We start from the raw sequence: 16,561 nt of genomic DNA, 5'->3' as shown, positions 1-16,561 counted from the left end.
TGCTGATGTTCGTGTGATGTATATATTTTTTTTATTTTCATTTTTAACCCTACCAAAAGGTACTTGTTTTGGATGCTATCTGGGTTACATTGTCGAATGTCAACATCGCAATGAACGTATAACATACTCGATTTAATTGGTCTTGCTGGTGTATGCCGCATCTACACTATCCCTCGTATTTTGCTGTGTATGGGAAGGTGATATGTACACAGGTGAGTATATTCTGATTGAAAGTTTTAAAAGGAATGGTGGTGATGGAGTTCTATTGGTGGGTGAAGATATTCAGGTATCGTGACCGGAAATTTCACTCAGAGACTAATTTTTATTTTTGTTAGAATGAAATTGGGAAGCCTTGCTTTGGCCCTCGATTTCCTTAAAATCATTATTGTGCATTAGTTTGACAGTAGTTTACAAGGCAAGGAAAAAAATGTATGAACTATGAAGCATCCACATGTTTTAGTCTCGGTGGAAAGAGTAATCCCTCGGGAGATTCGTATATTCCCTGATTCGCTGTTTGTTTAGAGAGGATCTTTAATCAATAAACCTCTACTGATTGCTTCTGTAGACGAGTACCTACACTCCCTTCAGAGTGTTCCTGTTACGACTCAGAATGAAGAGATGGAGGCCATCGACTCTGGTCTTGTTGCCAAGGTGAATTGCAGTGTATCAAAATTTAAGATATCTGTGCAGATGGGATGTTAATACGATTATACGAAAACCCAGATGGGCTGCTGCAGCCTGCATGAGTCGAGGGACGATATGCGTAGATGCTAATTCTGTCCACATAGTGAATGTAAGAAATAAGAATGCTTGTTAGGATGTGGAGGTTTTCTCTTGTAGAGGCCGTCATTCTTTTGCCGGACGGGAGCAAAGTAGCAAAACCGAGGACTTGTACTGCTTTTGACATAGATCAAACGATGGTGTATCTTGCCCTTTAATCCTATTCGGCTATTCCCCCACTTTTGCTTTAATTATATACAAACCGCATGCTAGTTTGATAAATGATTGCATGGGAGTGAAGCATGACAACCAACCCAGCTCCACCGTGACAATGGTAGGCAAACTCTGACCATCGGGCTGGAAAAGTTGTGGAAATTTCTCATGTGCAGATGTAGGGTCTTGTAGCCAGTGTGTAGGGCTTTAATCAGATTAGATTCAGTTGCATCCACATCTAATCTGATTATCAAATATTTGGATCTAAAATCAGATACAAAATCTGACAAATGTGACAGGATCTATTTCTATTTAATCTGCATCCTATCTTATTATATTTAAAATGACAAACGAATTAAAAAATGTAAAAAAAAACTGATTACTTATTAACTTGTACATGTACAGAAAATTTATATTAGTTTATCAGTTATAAGCTTCATACAAGTGTGCGTAATATCTTTATATGTAATATATTTTTATATGCAATATCTTTCCCATCTGCTGATTTATTGCCCTTTGGAAAGACATCATTGTGTGAACTGTGAAGTGAATTTGGGAAGTATTCAGACTTGAGAGAAAGATATAAACTACTCCAAGCTGGGGACATTTTTTAGCAAAATTGTTTCACCAGAATACCGTAGGATGATCGCAAGAAGTTTGAGGGTGAGTTAGGTGGACGAGAAAAGTATTTGGGAATGCCTCTTTTTGGGGGTAAAAATAAGAAAGTGGTGGATAGAGTTAAACCACGACTAAGTGGTTTGGAAGGTGGTCCCCACCTTCCCTTTCCAGTTCCATGTTTTAATTTATGAATTAAGACATGAACCTGGTCATTGGTCACCGTCCCATGTTGGTGTATCAATGGACCGGTTTTGGGTTGGATAGGTCAAAATTAAATTCAATTTGGAGGGATTGGGCGGAACAATAAAGATTGGATATATTTATATTGGATTGGACGAATTGAACCAATATATGATCCGAAGATAAAGATTTTTGGTGTATTGAATTTGCCACATGGCTACAGTTTTAGGGGCTTCCCTGCTTGATGGGTTTACTGAAAATTTTGCCCAATCATTTCTTTTCTGCAAAAGAATTCATCTCTTTGGAATTAAACCTGAAATGAAATGATGTCATGATATTAATCGGGAATAGTTACATTTTAGATAAACAACCTATCCGTTCCGATTATGATATTATAATGGAATCAGTTTAAATCAAGTTTCAAAATTTGGATATTGTACACTTGATACGGGGTGTATTATATGATATGGGTAGTTTAACTCGATACTCCCTTACAAGAGTGGTATCGAGGTTTGACATGGTTGAGTACGTAGATCAGCCTTGTACCGACCCCTGAAGAAAAGAAAGGGAGGAGCAAACTTTGATACAGGTCGATACGCCTGTACCGATATTTTAAGCTTGATTCAAACCTGTGCTATCCTAATTATAATAATTGATTGACACCCATTTGAAAATTTTGAATGCTGGGGACACATCGCATACACATCTGGAACAGGGAGCATTTATATAAATTCAACATGATCAGGGATCGGGGATCGGGTCTGCCATTTGGAGGAGGCACTGCCGGCTGCCAAAGCCCAAATGTTGAAGGATTGCAGGTTAAAGGGAGTAAAAGAAAAGAAAAGGAAACAACTTTTTATGACTATGGTTTAGTTGGTGAAAATGGAGTATTTCATTTTGATTATTATTAATGTATTTCTACAAGGGTATGCAAACGACAACCGAACGTTAGCTGGTTTGGTAGCAGGGGAGACTGGAGAGCAGACAAACAAAAAGTCAGAAAGTTGTCAGTAGTAATAGCTGTTTTAATTGTTGTTGAATAATTCATCAACCCCATGTGATGCGATTGTGATTTGTGAGCAGGTGTTGAATTATGAGCACTTTGTTTCTTAATTTTTGGTCTTTAAATATTAATGAATTAATGAAGAAGCTCCAGCATCCTGATTCCTGAGGCTGGCTGGGCTGGCACCTGGCAGTAGAGACGACATTTATGTATTTATATCATGGAAAGCAATTAAACAAGGATGAAGGAGAATGGTATCAGATCACGCAAACCACTGCGAATTGGGTGAGAAGGCTAGATGGTGATTGGTGACGAGGACATGGAAATGGAGGCTAATAAAAGCGCGATAGATGAGTATTGAGTTGAGTAGATGGATGACAATTGATGCACGCAAGGAGTGTACAAAGTCCAAAGAAATGGTCACTCTTCCATTCCATTGATTCCATCCCTCCTCCACCTCCACTTTTAGGCGCAGTTTACGCTTTACACGAAAAGGGCAATTTTTTTTTTTTTTTTAATAAACTATCCTTATGGTTTTAACTTTATGTAAAAACCTCCCCTCTGCTGTCGTTAATTTTTCGGTCCTAACACTTACTCACATATAACATCACGCACGATACTTTTTCCAAAAATACCTTTTCAAATCTCTCTCTCTCTCTCTCTCCCACTTCCGGATTGTTAACGTAGGCATTGTTTAAGCAGTGCTTCTTCTCTCTCATCTCTCACTCTGATTTCATCCCCCGTTCTGCTCCTCTTATTTGGTGTGGTTCTATCTCTTCTCGAGAAACTCAAAGACACCTCCGGTGGTTCCATCTCTATCGTCCTCTTCACCCACGGCTGTAATTAGCGGAGAAACAGAGCATCACCGCACCCCTGATTTTTTTCATTGGCTGAACTGATATGGTGATGTGGCCATCTGTTAAATCTATTTTCTTCTCGTTATTCTTTTAATCAAAATTCCCACCTAAAATGTCGCCCCTTCTTTCTATTGCTAATCTCCTGGTTAAGCCCGAGTCAGCATTGCAGTTTGATGGAAAAAAATGGTCTCGGACGATAATAGCTGAGACCCCCTGTTGTAGCAATCATTTCAGGCCAAAACACTATTCAGATTTACTGAGATGACTGATCATAGCCATACTCGGGCAATAGTCATCCATTCTATTGTCGTTGCAACTCTGGCTCAGATAAGCCACAAGAGCGCAGATGTGCGTCTGTGATTTGCTCCACTGAAAATGAGGCCTGCCATAGCTTACATCACGTATTGGCCAAAAATTGGGGTTTAGGGTTAATCACAAAAAGGATATCTCAACACTGAAACTAGAAATAATTTAACAAATTAATGATTAAAAAAGAAATAAAAACAAAGAATCAAATGTTTACCAAAAGAAAAGAATCGATTTAACCGTGCAATACTCACTTGGGAGAAAGGGCTCTCCTATCGCCTGTGGACATGGGATCAGTGGATGTACAGCGGCTGGTTGAACTCAAATTCGGGAGAAAGGGATAGCGGCTGGTGGACGTGTCCACTCCTACCTCCCATCCCCTGTTGCCCTTGCCCCCTTCGTCACCTCCGTCCGTATTGCAACTACAGAATGACTCAACCCCATTCTTCCCCGTAGTGCAAAACCGCTGACACCGTAACACGAGAACGGTTCAACCCCGTTCTTTCTCATATTGCGGTCACATCTCTTTCCCCTGCTTCTCCCCCGTAGGTCATCATGGAGGAATTGAAGCATCAAAGATTCATTCGTTCATATTCAGAGATGTGATTCCGTTCTTACCTGATGAACATAATTGGCGGCAACTGCAACGACGATTTTGTCGATTGAAGTTGTCGAATCATAGGTTTGAATGGGTTAAAGTTTCATTTTGAAAATTTAATGGAGAATAATAGGTAAAATAGTCTTTTTCATTCTTTTCCTTAAGGGATGTTAATGGCTTATGACAAGGAGGACATAGTAAATTGTCGAAAAACTTAGGGATACTCTTAGATAATACGTGTAAAATAAGGATAAAATCAATTAGTTAAAGCATAAGGGTAATTTAAAAAATTTGACTGAGATAGTGTAAGCCCAGTCAACCAAAGATATGAGATTTCGGGAGGAGAGAGAAGGCGAACTAAACCTGATGAGATTCCATTCTCTCTGTGTCCTCCGCTGAATCACCGCGTAGAGGTATAAACCAATTACCAACCCTTTTGTAACCTCCACCCAAAAGCCCGCTTGATCACTTGCCTCTCTCTTTTTCTCTCTCTCTCTCCAGTCTCCATTAATCCAGGAAGGTTGGCCTTCTTTCAGGAGAGCCGTGTCCTCTCAAAGTCTCAATCTGGCACTCGACGGAACAACACCCGGGACACGGAAACGCAGAGTAAAGAAGAAGAATAAGAAAGAATGATATGAGATGAGATGGGTATAACCAGTCAATATTTCAAACCCCAACCTCACTACTCCTCCCTGGCAAAGAAGCTCCTAACCCTGTCTCTTTTTGCTCTTCTTCCCTTGACTCTCATTCATTTTTACTTCTACCATGTTCCCCTAACGCAATCTCTACCCAATCAAGTCCCCCAAAACGAACACATCATCGTCTCCTCTCAAGGTAAAGTTCCATCAACCCTAATATAAAACTGCCCATGTGTCTGTTCTGTTGTTTTTGGCTTCTCCATTGCAATTACCTTTCTGAATGTTTAGCTCCCTTCTCCTGATTTAATTTGCGATGCATTTGTGTCACTAAGAGGAGGATCGTCTTCTATATGTTGTTCCTTTTGCAGCTCAAGAAGAAAGGTCTAACGAAACCCCATGTGACTACACCGATGGCAAGTGGGTACGCGACAAGTCGGGCCCTCTCTATAACGGCACAAGCTGCAGTACGATCAAGGAAGGCCAAAATTGCATCAGCCATGGAAGACCTGATGTGGGTTTCCTCTACTGGAGGTGGAAACCAAAGCGGTGTGCGCTCCCGAAGTTTGAACCCACAACCTTCCTCCGGCTCCTCAAGGACAAACATTTGGCTTTCATCGGCGATTCCATGGCCAGAAACCAGTTGGAATCGTTACTTTGCCTACTCTCCACCGTCTCTACTCTTGACCTTGTCTACCGAAACGGCGACGATAACAAGTTCCGGAGATGGTACATTCCTTCTCATAACATCAATGTTTCAATTTATTGGTCGCCATTCCTGGTGAAAGGAATCGAGAAATCGAACACGGGTTTCAATCACAACAGACTGTATTTGGACTCCGTTGACGACCGATGGGCATCGGATCTAGATGGGATGAACATGATAGTATTATCTGTGGGTCACTGGTTCCTCCATCCTGCAGTTTATTTCGAGAGGGAAGTAGTACTAGGGTGCCATTATTGCCCTGGTCTCAATCACACTGAGATTGGTTTCTACGATGTGTTGAGGAAAGCTTTGAAAACAACACTTGAGGCTGTGTTAGACAGGCGTAGTGCAATGGATGTGATTGTGACCACATTCTCACCTTCGCATTTTGAAGGGGAATGGGACAAGGCAGGGGCCTGTCCGAAGAAGAAGCCGTTCACAGAAGGGGAGAAAGAGCTTCAACCAATGGATGCAGAGATGAGGAGGATAGAAATGGAGGAGGTGGAGGCGGCCAAGAAGAAAGCGAGCCAACTCAGCGTCGCCGGGTTGAGGTTGGAAGCATTGGATGTGACCAAATTATCGTGGATGAGACCGGACGGCCACCCTGGCCCGTATATGTACCCTTTCCCTTTTGCCAATGGCATCCCGGAGCGTGTGCAGAACGACTGCGTTCATTGGTGCTTACCGGGACCCACTGATACGTGGAATGCAATACTGTTAGAGTTTATGAAGAGATGGGAGGCTCAGTCAAGCTCAAGGAGAGATGGATGAGACGACGGTCGACGGGGTCATGGCATGCTCATGCTGTTGGGAGTGAGGCAGAAAGTTGGTGCATTTTGGTTCACAACACTCATGGCTCAACAGAGAGAGAGAGAGAGAGAGAGAGAGAGAGAGATTCTCTGTGTCTGTGATTGTGGGTATGGATAATTATTGCTTTAGAAGAGGAAAGCGGAAGAAGGGTTGGCCATTGTATTCTTGAGCTTTCATTTTCCGAGTTAAAAAAGCAAAAGTAGTGACTAGTGAGACAGAATTAGAAAGGACAGAGCTTTAATGACACAAAGGAAACATTACAATCTTGCTAAAGAAGGCTTTTTGGTTGCGTAAGGTGCACAAATGATCTGAATTGGATGTTTTTACTTTTACAAGCGATCCTTTTTACTTTTTTAGGGAGCTATATATTCTCGAGTTGTATATTGTGCTTGGACCAGGGAAGTTGTAATATCTAATATCAGTGGACTCCCGGTTTCCCACCACAACACTCATAACTCTCCCAGTCTCCCCTCTCTTTTTTCCTTGCTCTGGTAAGCTCATTAGAGAGACTACTCATACTCATCATACTCCATGTACTATTTCGCTTTAGTTGTTGTTCTGTAGATGTAGAAAGTGTTTGTCATCAATCATGGACTTTGGGTCGATCTCAAATGGTTATAGCAATCCAGTTCCATCGCTTTTGTCCATTTGTCCAATGCATAACAGCTAGCTTTTGGGACAGACAACAGACGATCATTATCGACACGGTCTGGATTGTTGAGGTGGAAGTTTGGCGCCACCGCAGAGGGCACTTTCGTCGTTGACGCCTTGACGGACAACACCACATCACTTCACGATGCCTCATCATCATAGATAATGTTTTGGCCATGGCCATTACCCAAGGAGCCTCAGGATGGCTCGACAAGATTCAGGCATCCCCAACACACAACTTTTTTATTTGCAGCATTTGCCATGTGAGGTGGTGTACTTGGACATTGGACTGGACTGACCTTTCCTTCGCCCGAGAAGGTAAGGGATCCAAAGCATCATCTTATTACGCACCTCCAAACAAATACACCATGTCCAGTCCAGAACTCCGGCCGGGGTAAGAAACTTGAGTTTAAAAACTTTGGCATTGCTATTGGTATTTTGGAGCTTTAGGAGGAAACGGAAAACGTAACGGAGATACATGTTTTTACTGTTTAATTTGGAATCCACCACTCCACGACACAAATAAGGATTGATCTTTCATGGATGAAAACTTCATCCCTTCTTACAGGTCACAACTTCATCCCTTAGGGTCAAACCCATAGTGCCAGGATCTAGGAAAAAGAACCACAATGCAAAAGACAATGAAACGATTTCTTGAGAGTTGAGACTACTCCCAGGCTATGAGGCTAACCTTTATGAAATCGATGTAATGAGCACGATTTACAACTGTTCTTCCCTTCTTTGCCCCGTTGACTGTTTCTTCTACCTTCCCTTCTTATGTCGGTTCACCATTACTCATGCAGGTAAAGATAGAAAGGTTGTCAAAGATAAGAAGCCAGTAGGCATAGTTCAGGTTAATCTGGTCTGCTCAGATGTTTAACGTCTTACTGATGGTTCCTAGTCTTCTACATCACTTGGTTTTAGAATTCATCGGCCAAGGGCAGTGGATAATTCCTAGCTAACCTATGGTCTTTCCTTGCGTGCAGCAATCTATGATTTCTGACATTTAGAAATTATAAGACTATAAAATAATCTTTTACAGTGATTAACAATGGCATGTGCAATAAATAACTATTACCATTATAGAATTTAAAACCTTACCCTTTTGGTGATCCATTTTATGGGACTCAATTCTTCATTCCTTCCACTGCCCCACATAATTGGATTCATGGCACACCTCTCTACACCAACATGATGCGGTGATGCCATTAGTGCTTCACCCAAGTTGGGTTGGAAAACTGCTTATGAAACACCTGCACTCTTGTTTTTCCAGTTGGAGACCTTTAACTAGGAACAGAAAGTTTTCCGAACCCCAATTTGCTGACCTTTAGATAATGAAACTAAAATACTTCCAATTTTTCTCCTTCAAATAAGTTTATAAAGCTCACCCACGTATGATTTGGTCATGGTGGTCTGTACTGCAAACAGTGGCCTTGTATTAAAACTTTTCTTAACCACACAAACTTTACTGGAATGAAAAATATGACAAAATCATACAAGCACCAAATCATACTAACAGAATCACAAGCTGCAAATACCACCTTTCATTTTTATCCTTGGAAATCCCTTCCCTGATGGGAAAAGTAAAATTTCTAGTTACTGTCAATGTATTGTCATAGTATATCAACAATATTGATGCCATAACAGTCACTGTATGTATCCAATCAACAAAATCTTCCCACTTCACGCTACAGGAGAGGAATAGTCAGGAAAGTCCTTTACCCAAAATGCAATTTATGATGATTAATAGAACCAGCTGATACAGTATTTTTATTTGTTAGTTGACAATGAAAGCCCCTTGCTTCTTATGCTTTGGCCTAAAATTTTCTCTCGTCTCCCATTACTTGGCTACCACCAATGGACACCACCTGCTTTGGAATGCTAACAATGTTTTCAACTTGAACTGCTCAACTGCTGTTGTACTACCCAACTACTACTTTGAACAGCAACCCCCTAATGCTTTTAACGGTCTTCTGGTCTTTTTGCTTAAAAGTACAGGTCATGTGTGGTTGTGAGGATCGTCAATTCCTTTTAGAGAGGACTAATAGATGGAAGTGAAACCTTCTCATACCTGAGTAATAATTCAGACAGTAGGTTCTGTTAAAATATAACACTTAAAAAAGAGAGAATGACTCAACAAAAGAAACCTTTGAAAAATCCCTATTTCTTATTCACTCTGAAAGGTGCAAATTTAATAAAAATAATTCAAGTAGGTTTGAATACTTACTCAAGTTACCAGGAATAAGATCAAAGCTGAAAGTAAGAACAGAACCCAAATTATATTAAGACAGACATTTCTGCTATTTTGTAAGGAGGTCCAACTTGGCACAGCTCAAGCCTCAAGGCCCTCAACATCTAGGCCATCAAGTGCTCTCTACCAACAACTCAAGCACCTAGCTGATCCATTTTGCCTGGAACCACACAGGGAAGGTAATGAATGGTATCACCCTTAATACTCCCTGAGCATCTTAGGATCAAACTTGAAATACTAATCACCAGTCTATTTCATTCCTGGTATAGAAAAAAAGGATCCATATCAAAATAAACATTAATAAATATGGAAGAGTTGTATAACAGTTAATGATACATAAAATTTACTTCTAAAATCTAAATATAATAAAGAAACATGCTGGTATAGAGAGAGATTTCAGGTTCCTGTAACTCTATTGTATGTAGGTAATCCCCCCACAATGAAAAATAAATAAATAAATAAGGACTCTATAAGGACTACTTGACACTGGGTAACTTCATAACATTAGTGACTTTAGTATGTTCATACCAAAAAGAGGGAAATTTACTATTTAGTAGTTAGTTAATTGACAGGTAAACCATTTCATCAATTTGGGTTATATGGGAACACAGGTTCGGGCCTGAGAGTGGCCACTTTGTGCCCAAAAAAAATGACAAAAGGTTAGGACCATATCCAGTTTACCACTCCCAAGACCCTAGATAACTGAGGCTGATGTTAAGTAATAGCCTTATTTATCATTTTGCAGTTTTTACTATTTCTTACATTCATAACTTCTTATTTCCAGTCGGAAATCTTCAATAAATTCAAGCTACTGTACTTTTCATGCCTGAAGAAAGATCATAAGCATATCCTTGTTTTAATACAAAACAGCATATACCTCATAGTTGTCATTCTAGTTACTATTGTAACCAATATAATATGTGAGAATTGCACCTGACCAATTTCTATCATCATGAGGAAGTTCAAGTAATACATTGAAACATAGAGCAAAGTTTCAGTGGACATGGTAACCACAATCAACAATAAGTTGTGTGGGTGCTTGAAGTAAAACTTGAAGTCATTTGGAGGGAATGAGGGATCTATTAGTTTCTAGAATTTTTTTTTTTTTTTGATAAAAGATAAGGTAATACCTATCTTTGTTTAACATGTTTTATTGTTTTAAGTCTAAGAAATACCTATCTCTTGAAACATCAACACCATCATCCTCGTTATAGATACCATAATCTATTTAGGTGGACAAACACCAAGTATTTTGGACTAGAAGGCCTCGTTCGTTTTCAGGAAGTGGGGCTGGGTAAGTTGGTGGGTCCCACATTAAAGAAATAAACCCGTTTTTGTATTTCGGTATTAGTGGGCCCCATGGAAAAGAATGATTCCTGAGCAGCTCATTTACCCATCTGCACCGAAAATTGCTAATACGTGATAGGACAATATTGTCCCTTCAATAATGTCACTTTTTTTTTGGATAAAATAGTCATTGTACAACTTTACTCGGGGAACAAAAGAACAATGGTAAGTACACTTATCCGGGTAAGTGTATCCCAAGAAACACTTGAATGGATAAGTGCATTTATCCAGGTAAATGACTTGTCAAGACACGAATGAGACCAAAAAGGGAAAAACACAATTGAGTGGAACTTATGCAATAGATGACTCCATGTTTCCCCATTGTTATTTTAAAGAGTAAAAAATAAAGATGGGGGGGGGGAGACCCCTTTTTCATTTTTACATAGAAGAGTTGACCTTAAGAACTCCACAAGTTTGCAATCAAATGACTAAAACTTCACATTTCCTGTCCCAATTCTCTCAGGGTTCTAATGCTAGACCGATTGATTGTCTTTAGCCTTTGGTCCTTTGTCTTCTTCCAATCACAGACACATTTCTACCCCTAATCTCATGGTCAATGCTGGTTTTGCAGTGTCAATAGTTAGGGCATACACCTCCATGGATTTGGGCATCTGGGCAAGAGATACACACCTTTTAACCTTCAAGACTTATGTTTTGTCTTCATTTTGTGACGCTGTTGAAGCAAGGTGAAACAGCCTGCCTCACCTTGAGACATACACTTCTTTGCCTCATCTCACAAGCCTTTAAAACCAAGATACAAAACCAATGCATTGGGAGGGTTGTAGTTTTAGAACAAACTAAATCCACAAAAGGCTCATAAGAGCTACACAATGGGTAGAGATCTCTGCTGGCTTGACAAGTTATCTGAGAGAAGACAAGATAACTTTTTTTCACTCTCCTTGCCCTAAAAGTTCAGTATGTAAGGTGATATAAAAATTAGGATCTGTATTTGATGTCCAAGCAAAAAAAAGCTGCATCAAAATGAAACAACTAAACAACTCTGCCCAAATCTTGGGTGGTAAGAAACCATAAACTATACCATCATAGAAAAGGTATTAAACCTCCAAATAAGAAAGCCTAATCTAGCTCCACTTTTTGGATTTTATATCCCTGCAGCTGAAAAGATGATCCACATTCAAAAGAAGAAGAATCCTGCGCACCAGATAACTCATCTAAATACTCTCTTGCAACAATCCAAAAGCAAGACATACTTATTCAAATTAATAACACAGAACATACCAAGAAACTTGGCCCATGAACACCCCCCCCCCCCAACAAGGTTCTGGTTAGCAAGGTAATCCTCATTTGGGATCCTCTTTTTGGCTGACGGTCAAGCAAGAAAAGAAACTAATAAATAGAACAACTTCGCCTACATCTTGGAGTATCTGAAACCATAGACTATACCATCTCAGAGGAAAGGCATAAAAACTCTGAATACTGAAGAGACCAGAACAACTCCACTTCCAGCATATCTTGGCCTTGCAACTGGAAATAAATGGATTCACGTTCGAGACAAAAAAGAAAAAGACTGCTAAAGGCTTCTAGAATCTTGAGCACCAAAGAACGCCTCCCCTACTCTCTTGTAATGTTCCAAAAGCATGGTATGCTTGTTTATATCAACTGTACTCATGCCAAGAACGAGCCACATGAATTGACCTTCCCTATTTAAGTCTATAGCCATCTTAACTCATCCATCCATTGGAGACTTTGCTAGACAGATTAAGTTAACCATTAAAATCTAAAATTATTTTACCAAGGAACCTCGATATTAAAGAAGATAAGCAAAAATTAAGTACAGCTAATGAACATACCAGGTGTCACGAAGCTGACTATGCCTCTTCATCAATTTTACCAACGGCCTCAAGTATTGATGAGTAAGTAATGAGATCATATTCAAATCCATTTGATTTCATCTCTTTCATAAGTCTTGCTGCCTCTTCAAACATACCAGCACGGCTGAGAGAGCCAAGAATGGTGTTGTAAGAAATAGCATCTGGCTTAATCTTTGAATTTTTCATTTTTGTGAACATCTCTATTGCCCTTTTAGGGCCACCTGTCTTTGTCAATCCATTCAAAATGATATTATGTGAGTTTATATCTGGAGCACAACCTTCTTCTTCCATTGTTTGAAACAAGGAGTGGGCTTCATCTATCATGCCAGCCCTCACCATCCCTGACATAAGTGCATTATAAGCATAAACATCTGGCTTGCACCCAAGTTTCTTCATCTCATTAAAAAGATCGACGGCCTCACTGAGACGCCCACATTTTCCAAAGTGTTTGATCATCACAGCATATACCCGAGCACTTGAAGATCCACAATTCTCTTTCAATTCTTGGAATAACTCATTTGCAGCTTCATACCGTTTTGCTTTGCCAAGAGCATCAATTAAACTACAATAAGCAGCTGGGCAAGGAGGAAAACCTTTCTCATCCATCTCTTCAAGCAAGAGCAAAGCTTTCTCAACTCTATTTGTCTTGCAAAAACCATCAATAAGAATTGAATAAGTAAAGGCGCTAGGAACTATTCCATTCTCTTTCATCTTCTCAAACCAGGAGGAAACCTCTGATGCAGGAGCTTTGGATTCAAATAAAGATTTCATTATAGTGTTATATGTCACCACATTTGGAGTGCATTGAAGAGAACCCATAACCTCAAACAGCTTAAGAACATCCTTTAATCGCCCTGCCTTGCCTAAAATGTTTATTAGATTGTTTATGAGCACAACATCTGGCCTACAGCCATCTTCCCGCATATTGAGGAACATCGAATAAGCCTCTTCAACTCTTCCAGCTTTTCCAAGTCCCTTGATCAACTCAGTGTAAGTAAAAACAGTAGGCATACAACACTTCTCTTTCATCTCAGAGAATAACACCAAAGCTTTCTCAACAATACCCAACTTGAAGAAGATTCCAATCAGAGTGGTATAGATCTTTGCTGTGGCTTGCAACCCATTCTCTTTCATTTCATCAAACAACCTAATGGCAGAATCCTCATGACCCAGTTTGCTGAATGCAGATATAAGTGCACTGTAGGTTACTGTGTCAGGGTAACAGTTACCCTCATTACACATTTCATTATAGAGCTCATGGATCTTGTCATGGTGCCCCTCTTGCATAAGCATCAATATCATGGAATTATAAGTGCTTGCTGTTGGTTTGCACTTACGAGCCTTGATCTGATAGAAGATAGAAAGTGCCTTATTCACCATTTTTGCCTTGCCTAATATCCTAATAATCTCCGATAATTCAGTAGGTCCAATGAGGCATGTGCTCCTAACCATGTCTTGAATTGTCTTCCACATTTCACCGATCAATTCAGCTTCATCTAAGCAACGAATCAGAGCCATATATGTAATTGAATTGTGCTCAAAATTTTTTCTCTTCCCAGCCCACTTGAAGAATTGGATTTTAACACTGATCTCAACATTTATCTTCATAACTTCACGAACCAGTCGATGATCCACCTTCAACATTAACACTTCTAAAGCCTTCTCTGCATCAGGGCCCCATTTGAATATCTTCAAGATCCTTATGAATCTCTCATCCAATGTACGAACAGAATTATCTTTCCCAGATAATTTAGGATTTGTTGGAAAATTTGGGAAGCTACATTTGGGATTTGGCGGTTGGAACATTTGGACAATTTCACTATCTGCACATAGGGAACAAGTTTATGAATTTTTTTCAAAATTTAAATTATGGAAACTTAAAACAGGTACACATTCTTTTTCAGAATTTGTTCAATCAAAACTAGACAGATATGGCAGATAACATTATGAATTAATTAATAAGAAATAGAAAGCCAACATTATTATTTGATAGTATTAAATTTGATATGAACCAATTGGCAAAGATTGAAAAATCTTGTAAAGAATAAATATAGAAAATAATCAAGGTGAAAAAGGAAAAGAGAACATTACCGGTTTGCATTATCCTCTCACATAGGTAAGGCATAGTGGTGATTTCTCGCCTCAAAACTATGAACCTTCGTATCATGTTTCCACTGCAAAAATGGTCTAAATAGAAGGGAACTCTAACCTTGATACAATTCCTGCTTGAAATGTAAAGAGACAAACGTTTATGCTCAACTTCCAAACATACAGATAGAAAGTCATTCTCAAGGTATAAAAAATGTGCTATAAAAACAATAATTTTCTGTGTGTGTGTGTTGTGAACGAGGGAGAGACAGAGGAGGAGGAAGCTATGCACTCGAATACAAGTACGAAATGCTAACGTTCTGTGTGGAGACCTAAAAAATAATGGCTGAGATACAGAGCAACAGAGCAACAGCCTGCACTTGTTGCTTGATAAAAAATAGTGTTTTCAAGTGGAGGGATACATGTCACTTAGCTTCAATTTCTGAAAAACAGGGCCTTCAAGTGAGAAAAAAATAAGAAGACAAGAGTTTTCTCCGAAGAATCTTACTATTTTCAAAAGGTATATAAAGCAATGGTTCGGTTGCAGAAAGAGAAAAGAGATTTTACCTGGTTCTGGTTCCTTTGGTGGAAAACCCTTTAGGTTTCTCCTTTGTTTTCTGGTTTTCTCCACCGAATACCGGAATACGGATTGAGGGCAGAATCTTTTTTGTTTGGGTCATTTACTAAAACACCCTTTATAGTTTTTGATAATTATTAAACCCTACTCTTTTAATTTGTGTTTTACTAACACCCCCTGTATTTTACCACCATTTTACTTAATCCATCTTCCGATCTTCCATCAGAATTCAGAACTATTTCTATTGAATTGGGATCTGCCGCCATCACTGCTTCCTTTTAACTGCGCCCAGTTGACGGTGATGTTTCTGCCATCGAGAATCTGCCCTACGATCTGCATAATCCTCAATGCACTGCTCATCACAGAAAACGACGAACCCAAACCCTCTATATCTACCCATCTCACGATCACCGATGACCTTTAATTCCAGAATTTCACTATAGGGACTGAAAGCTCTCTCGAGAGATTGATCGTCGGTGGCTAAAAGCATTGGTACCGAGTTCAACAACCCTGTTTTGGCCGCAACCCTTTTCCGACATTGGGTCATCCTATTTTGGTGATTACTAGTCGAACGTTCGGGAACCCAAGCGGCGGAGGTGAAACAAGAGAAGTGTGTGTGGGAGAGGAGCCGGAGGTGGAGGCGGCTAATGCAGCGGCAGGTTAAGGACCCAGTTCGGTTTGCTGTTGATGGTGAAAGGAAGAAGACTGTAATGGTAAAATTGGATTTAAAAAAAATATACGTCACTATTAATGAACGCAAACGGTAAGGTAGAACTAGTGAATTGTCAAAAACATAGGGGTATACACTTAGTCAATTAGTAAGAATAGTTTAAGAAATTTAAACAATAAAAAAAGATATTGTCGTTGCCGTTGCCGTTCAAACAGTAGGGGTATACTTACACGATTAGATAAACCATAAGAGTATTTCTTATGAATACTCTTGATGCTTGAAGCTTTCCGTTAACACTGTTGCTGTTGCCATTAAAATCCACAGTCGTTGTTCTGTTGCAATTTGAATACCGTTGATAATGGCTTGTTGCTGTTAATGGTGGGATTAGGGGAGAAAGGTGTAAATCTGGCTATGCCGTTTGTGGCTTAACACGATTTTGAGCTGGTTTGGTCTGGCCCGATGGTCCAAGGGCCATGTTGTGGCCTGATATAATTGTATG

The 16,561-nt window shown here is 39.7% G+C and overlaps 2 protein-coding genes across 6 annotated transcripts; one reads left to right on the top strand and one right to left on the bottom strand.

Annotated features, from left to right (window-relative positions):
* Nucleotides 1–4,091: 4,091 nt before the first annotated feature.
* Nucleotides 4,092–16,093, bottom strand: LOC104595489 (Pentatricopeptide repeat (PPR-like) superfamily protein). Of its 5 annotated transcripts, none has more exons than XR_016084066.1 (5): nucleotides 15,383–16,090; nucleotides 14,819–14,949; nucleotides 12,707–14,550; nucleotides 9,525–9,808; nucleotides 8,808–9,368 (listed from the first exon to the last, which is right to left on the bottom strand). XR_016084066.1 is itself a non-coding variant. In XM_088901256.1 (4 exons), the coding sequence occupies exons 1-3, from the start codon at nucleotides 15,493–15,495 to the stop codon at nucleotides 12,725–12,727; spliced, it is 2,070 nt and encodes a 689-aa protein (XP_088757382.1). In that variant the 5' UTR covers nucleotides 15,496–16,093; the 3' UTR covers nucleotides 4,092–8,710; nucleotides 12,707–12,724. The 5 variants fall into 5 exon arrangements, 1 of the variants encoding a protein (XP_088757382.1); XR_016084069.1 differs by lacking the exon at nucleotides 15,383–16,090 and adding an exon at nucleotides 15,148–15,349; XR_016084068.1 differs by lacking the exon at nucleotides 15,383–16,090 and adding an exon at nucleotides 15,133–15,317.
* Nucleotides 5,140–6,919, top strand: TBL27 (TRICHOME BIREFRINGENCE-LIKE 27). Its single transcript, XM_010256283.3, has 2 exons — nucleotides 5,140–5,329; nucleotides 5,502–6,919. Exons 1-2 carry the CDS (start codon nucleotides 5,140–5,142, stop codon nucleotides 6,605–6,607), a joined length of 1,296 nt encoding a protein of 431 aa, XP_010254585.1. The 3' UTR covers nucleotides 6,608–6,919.
* Nucleotides 16,094–16,561: the final 468 nt, after the last annotated feature.

This window comes from Nelumbo nucifera, chromosome 3, assembly GCF_055504915.1.
Source record: "Nelumbo nucifera cultivar China Antique chromosome 3, China Antique-T2T, whole genome shotgun sequence".
Taxonomy (NCBI): Eukaryota; Viridiplantae; Streptophyta; class Magnoliopsida; order Proteales; family Nelumbonaceae; genus Nelumbo; species Nelumbo nucifera.
This window is presented reverse-complemented; position numbering and strand designations above follow the sequence as displayed.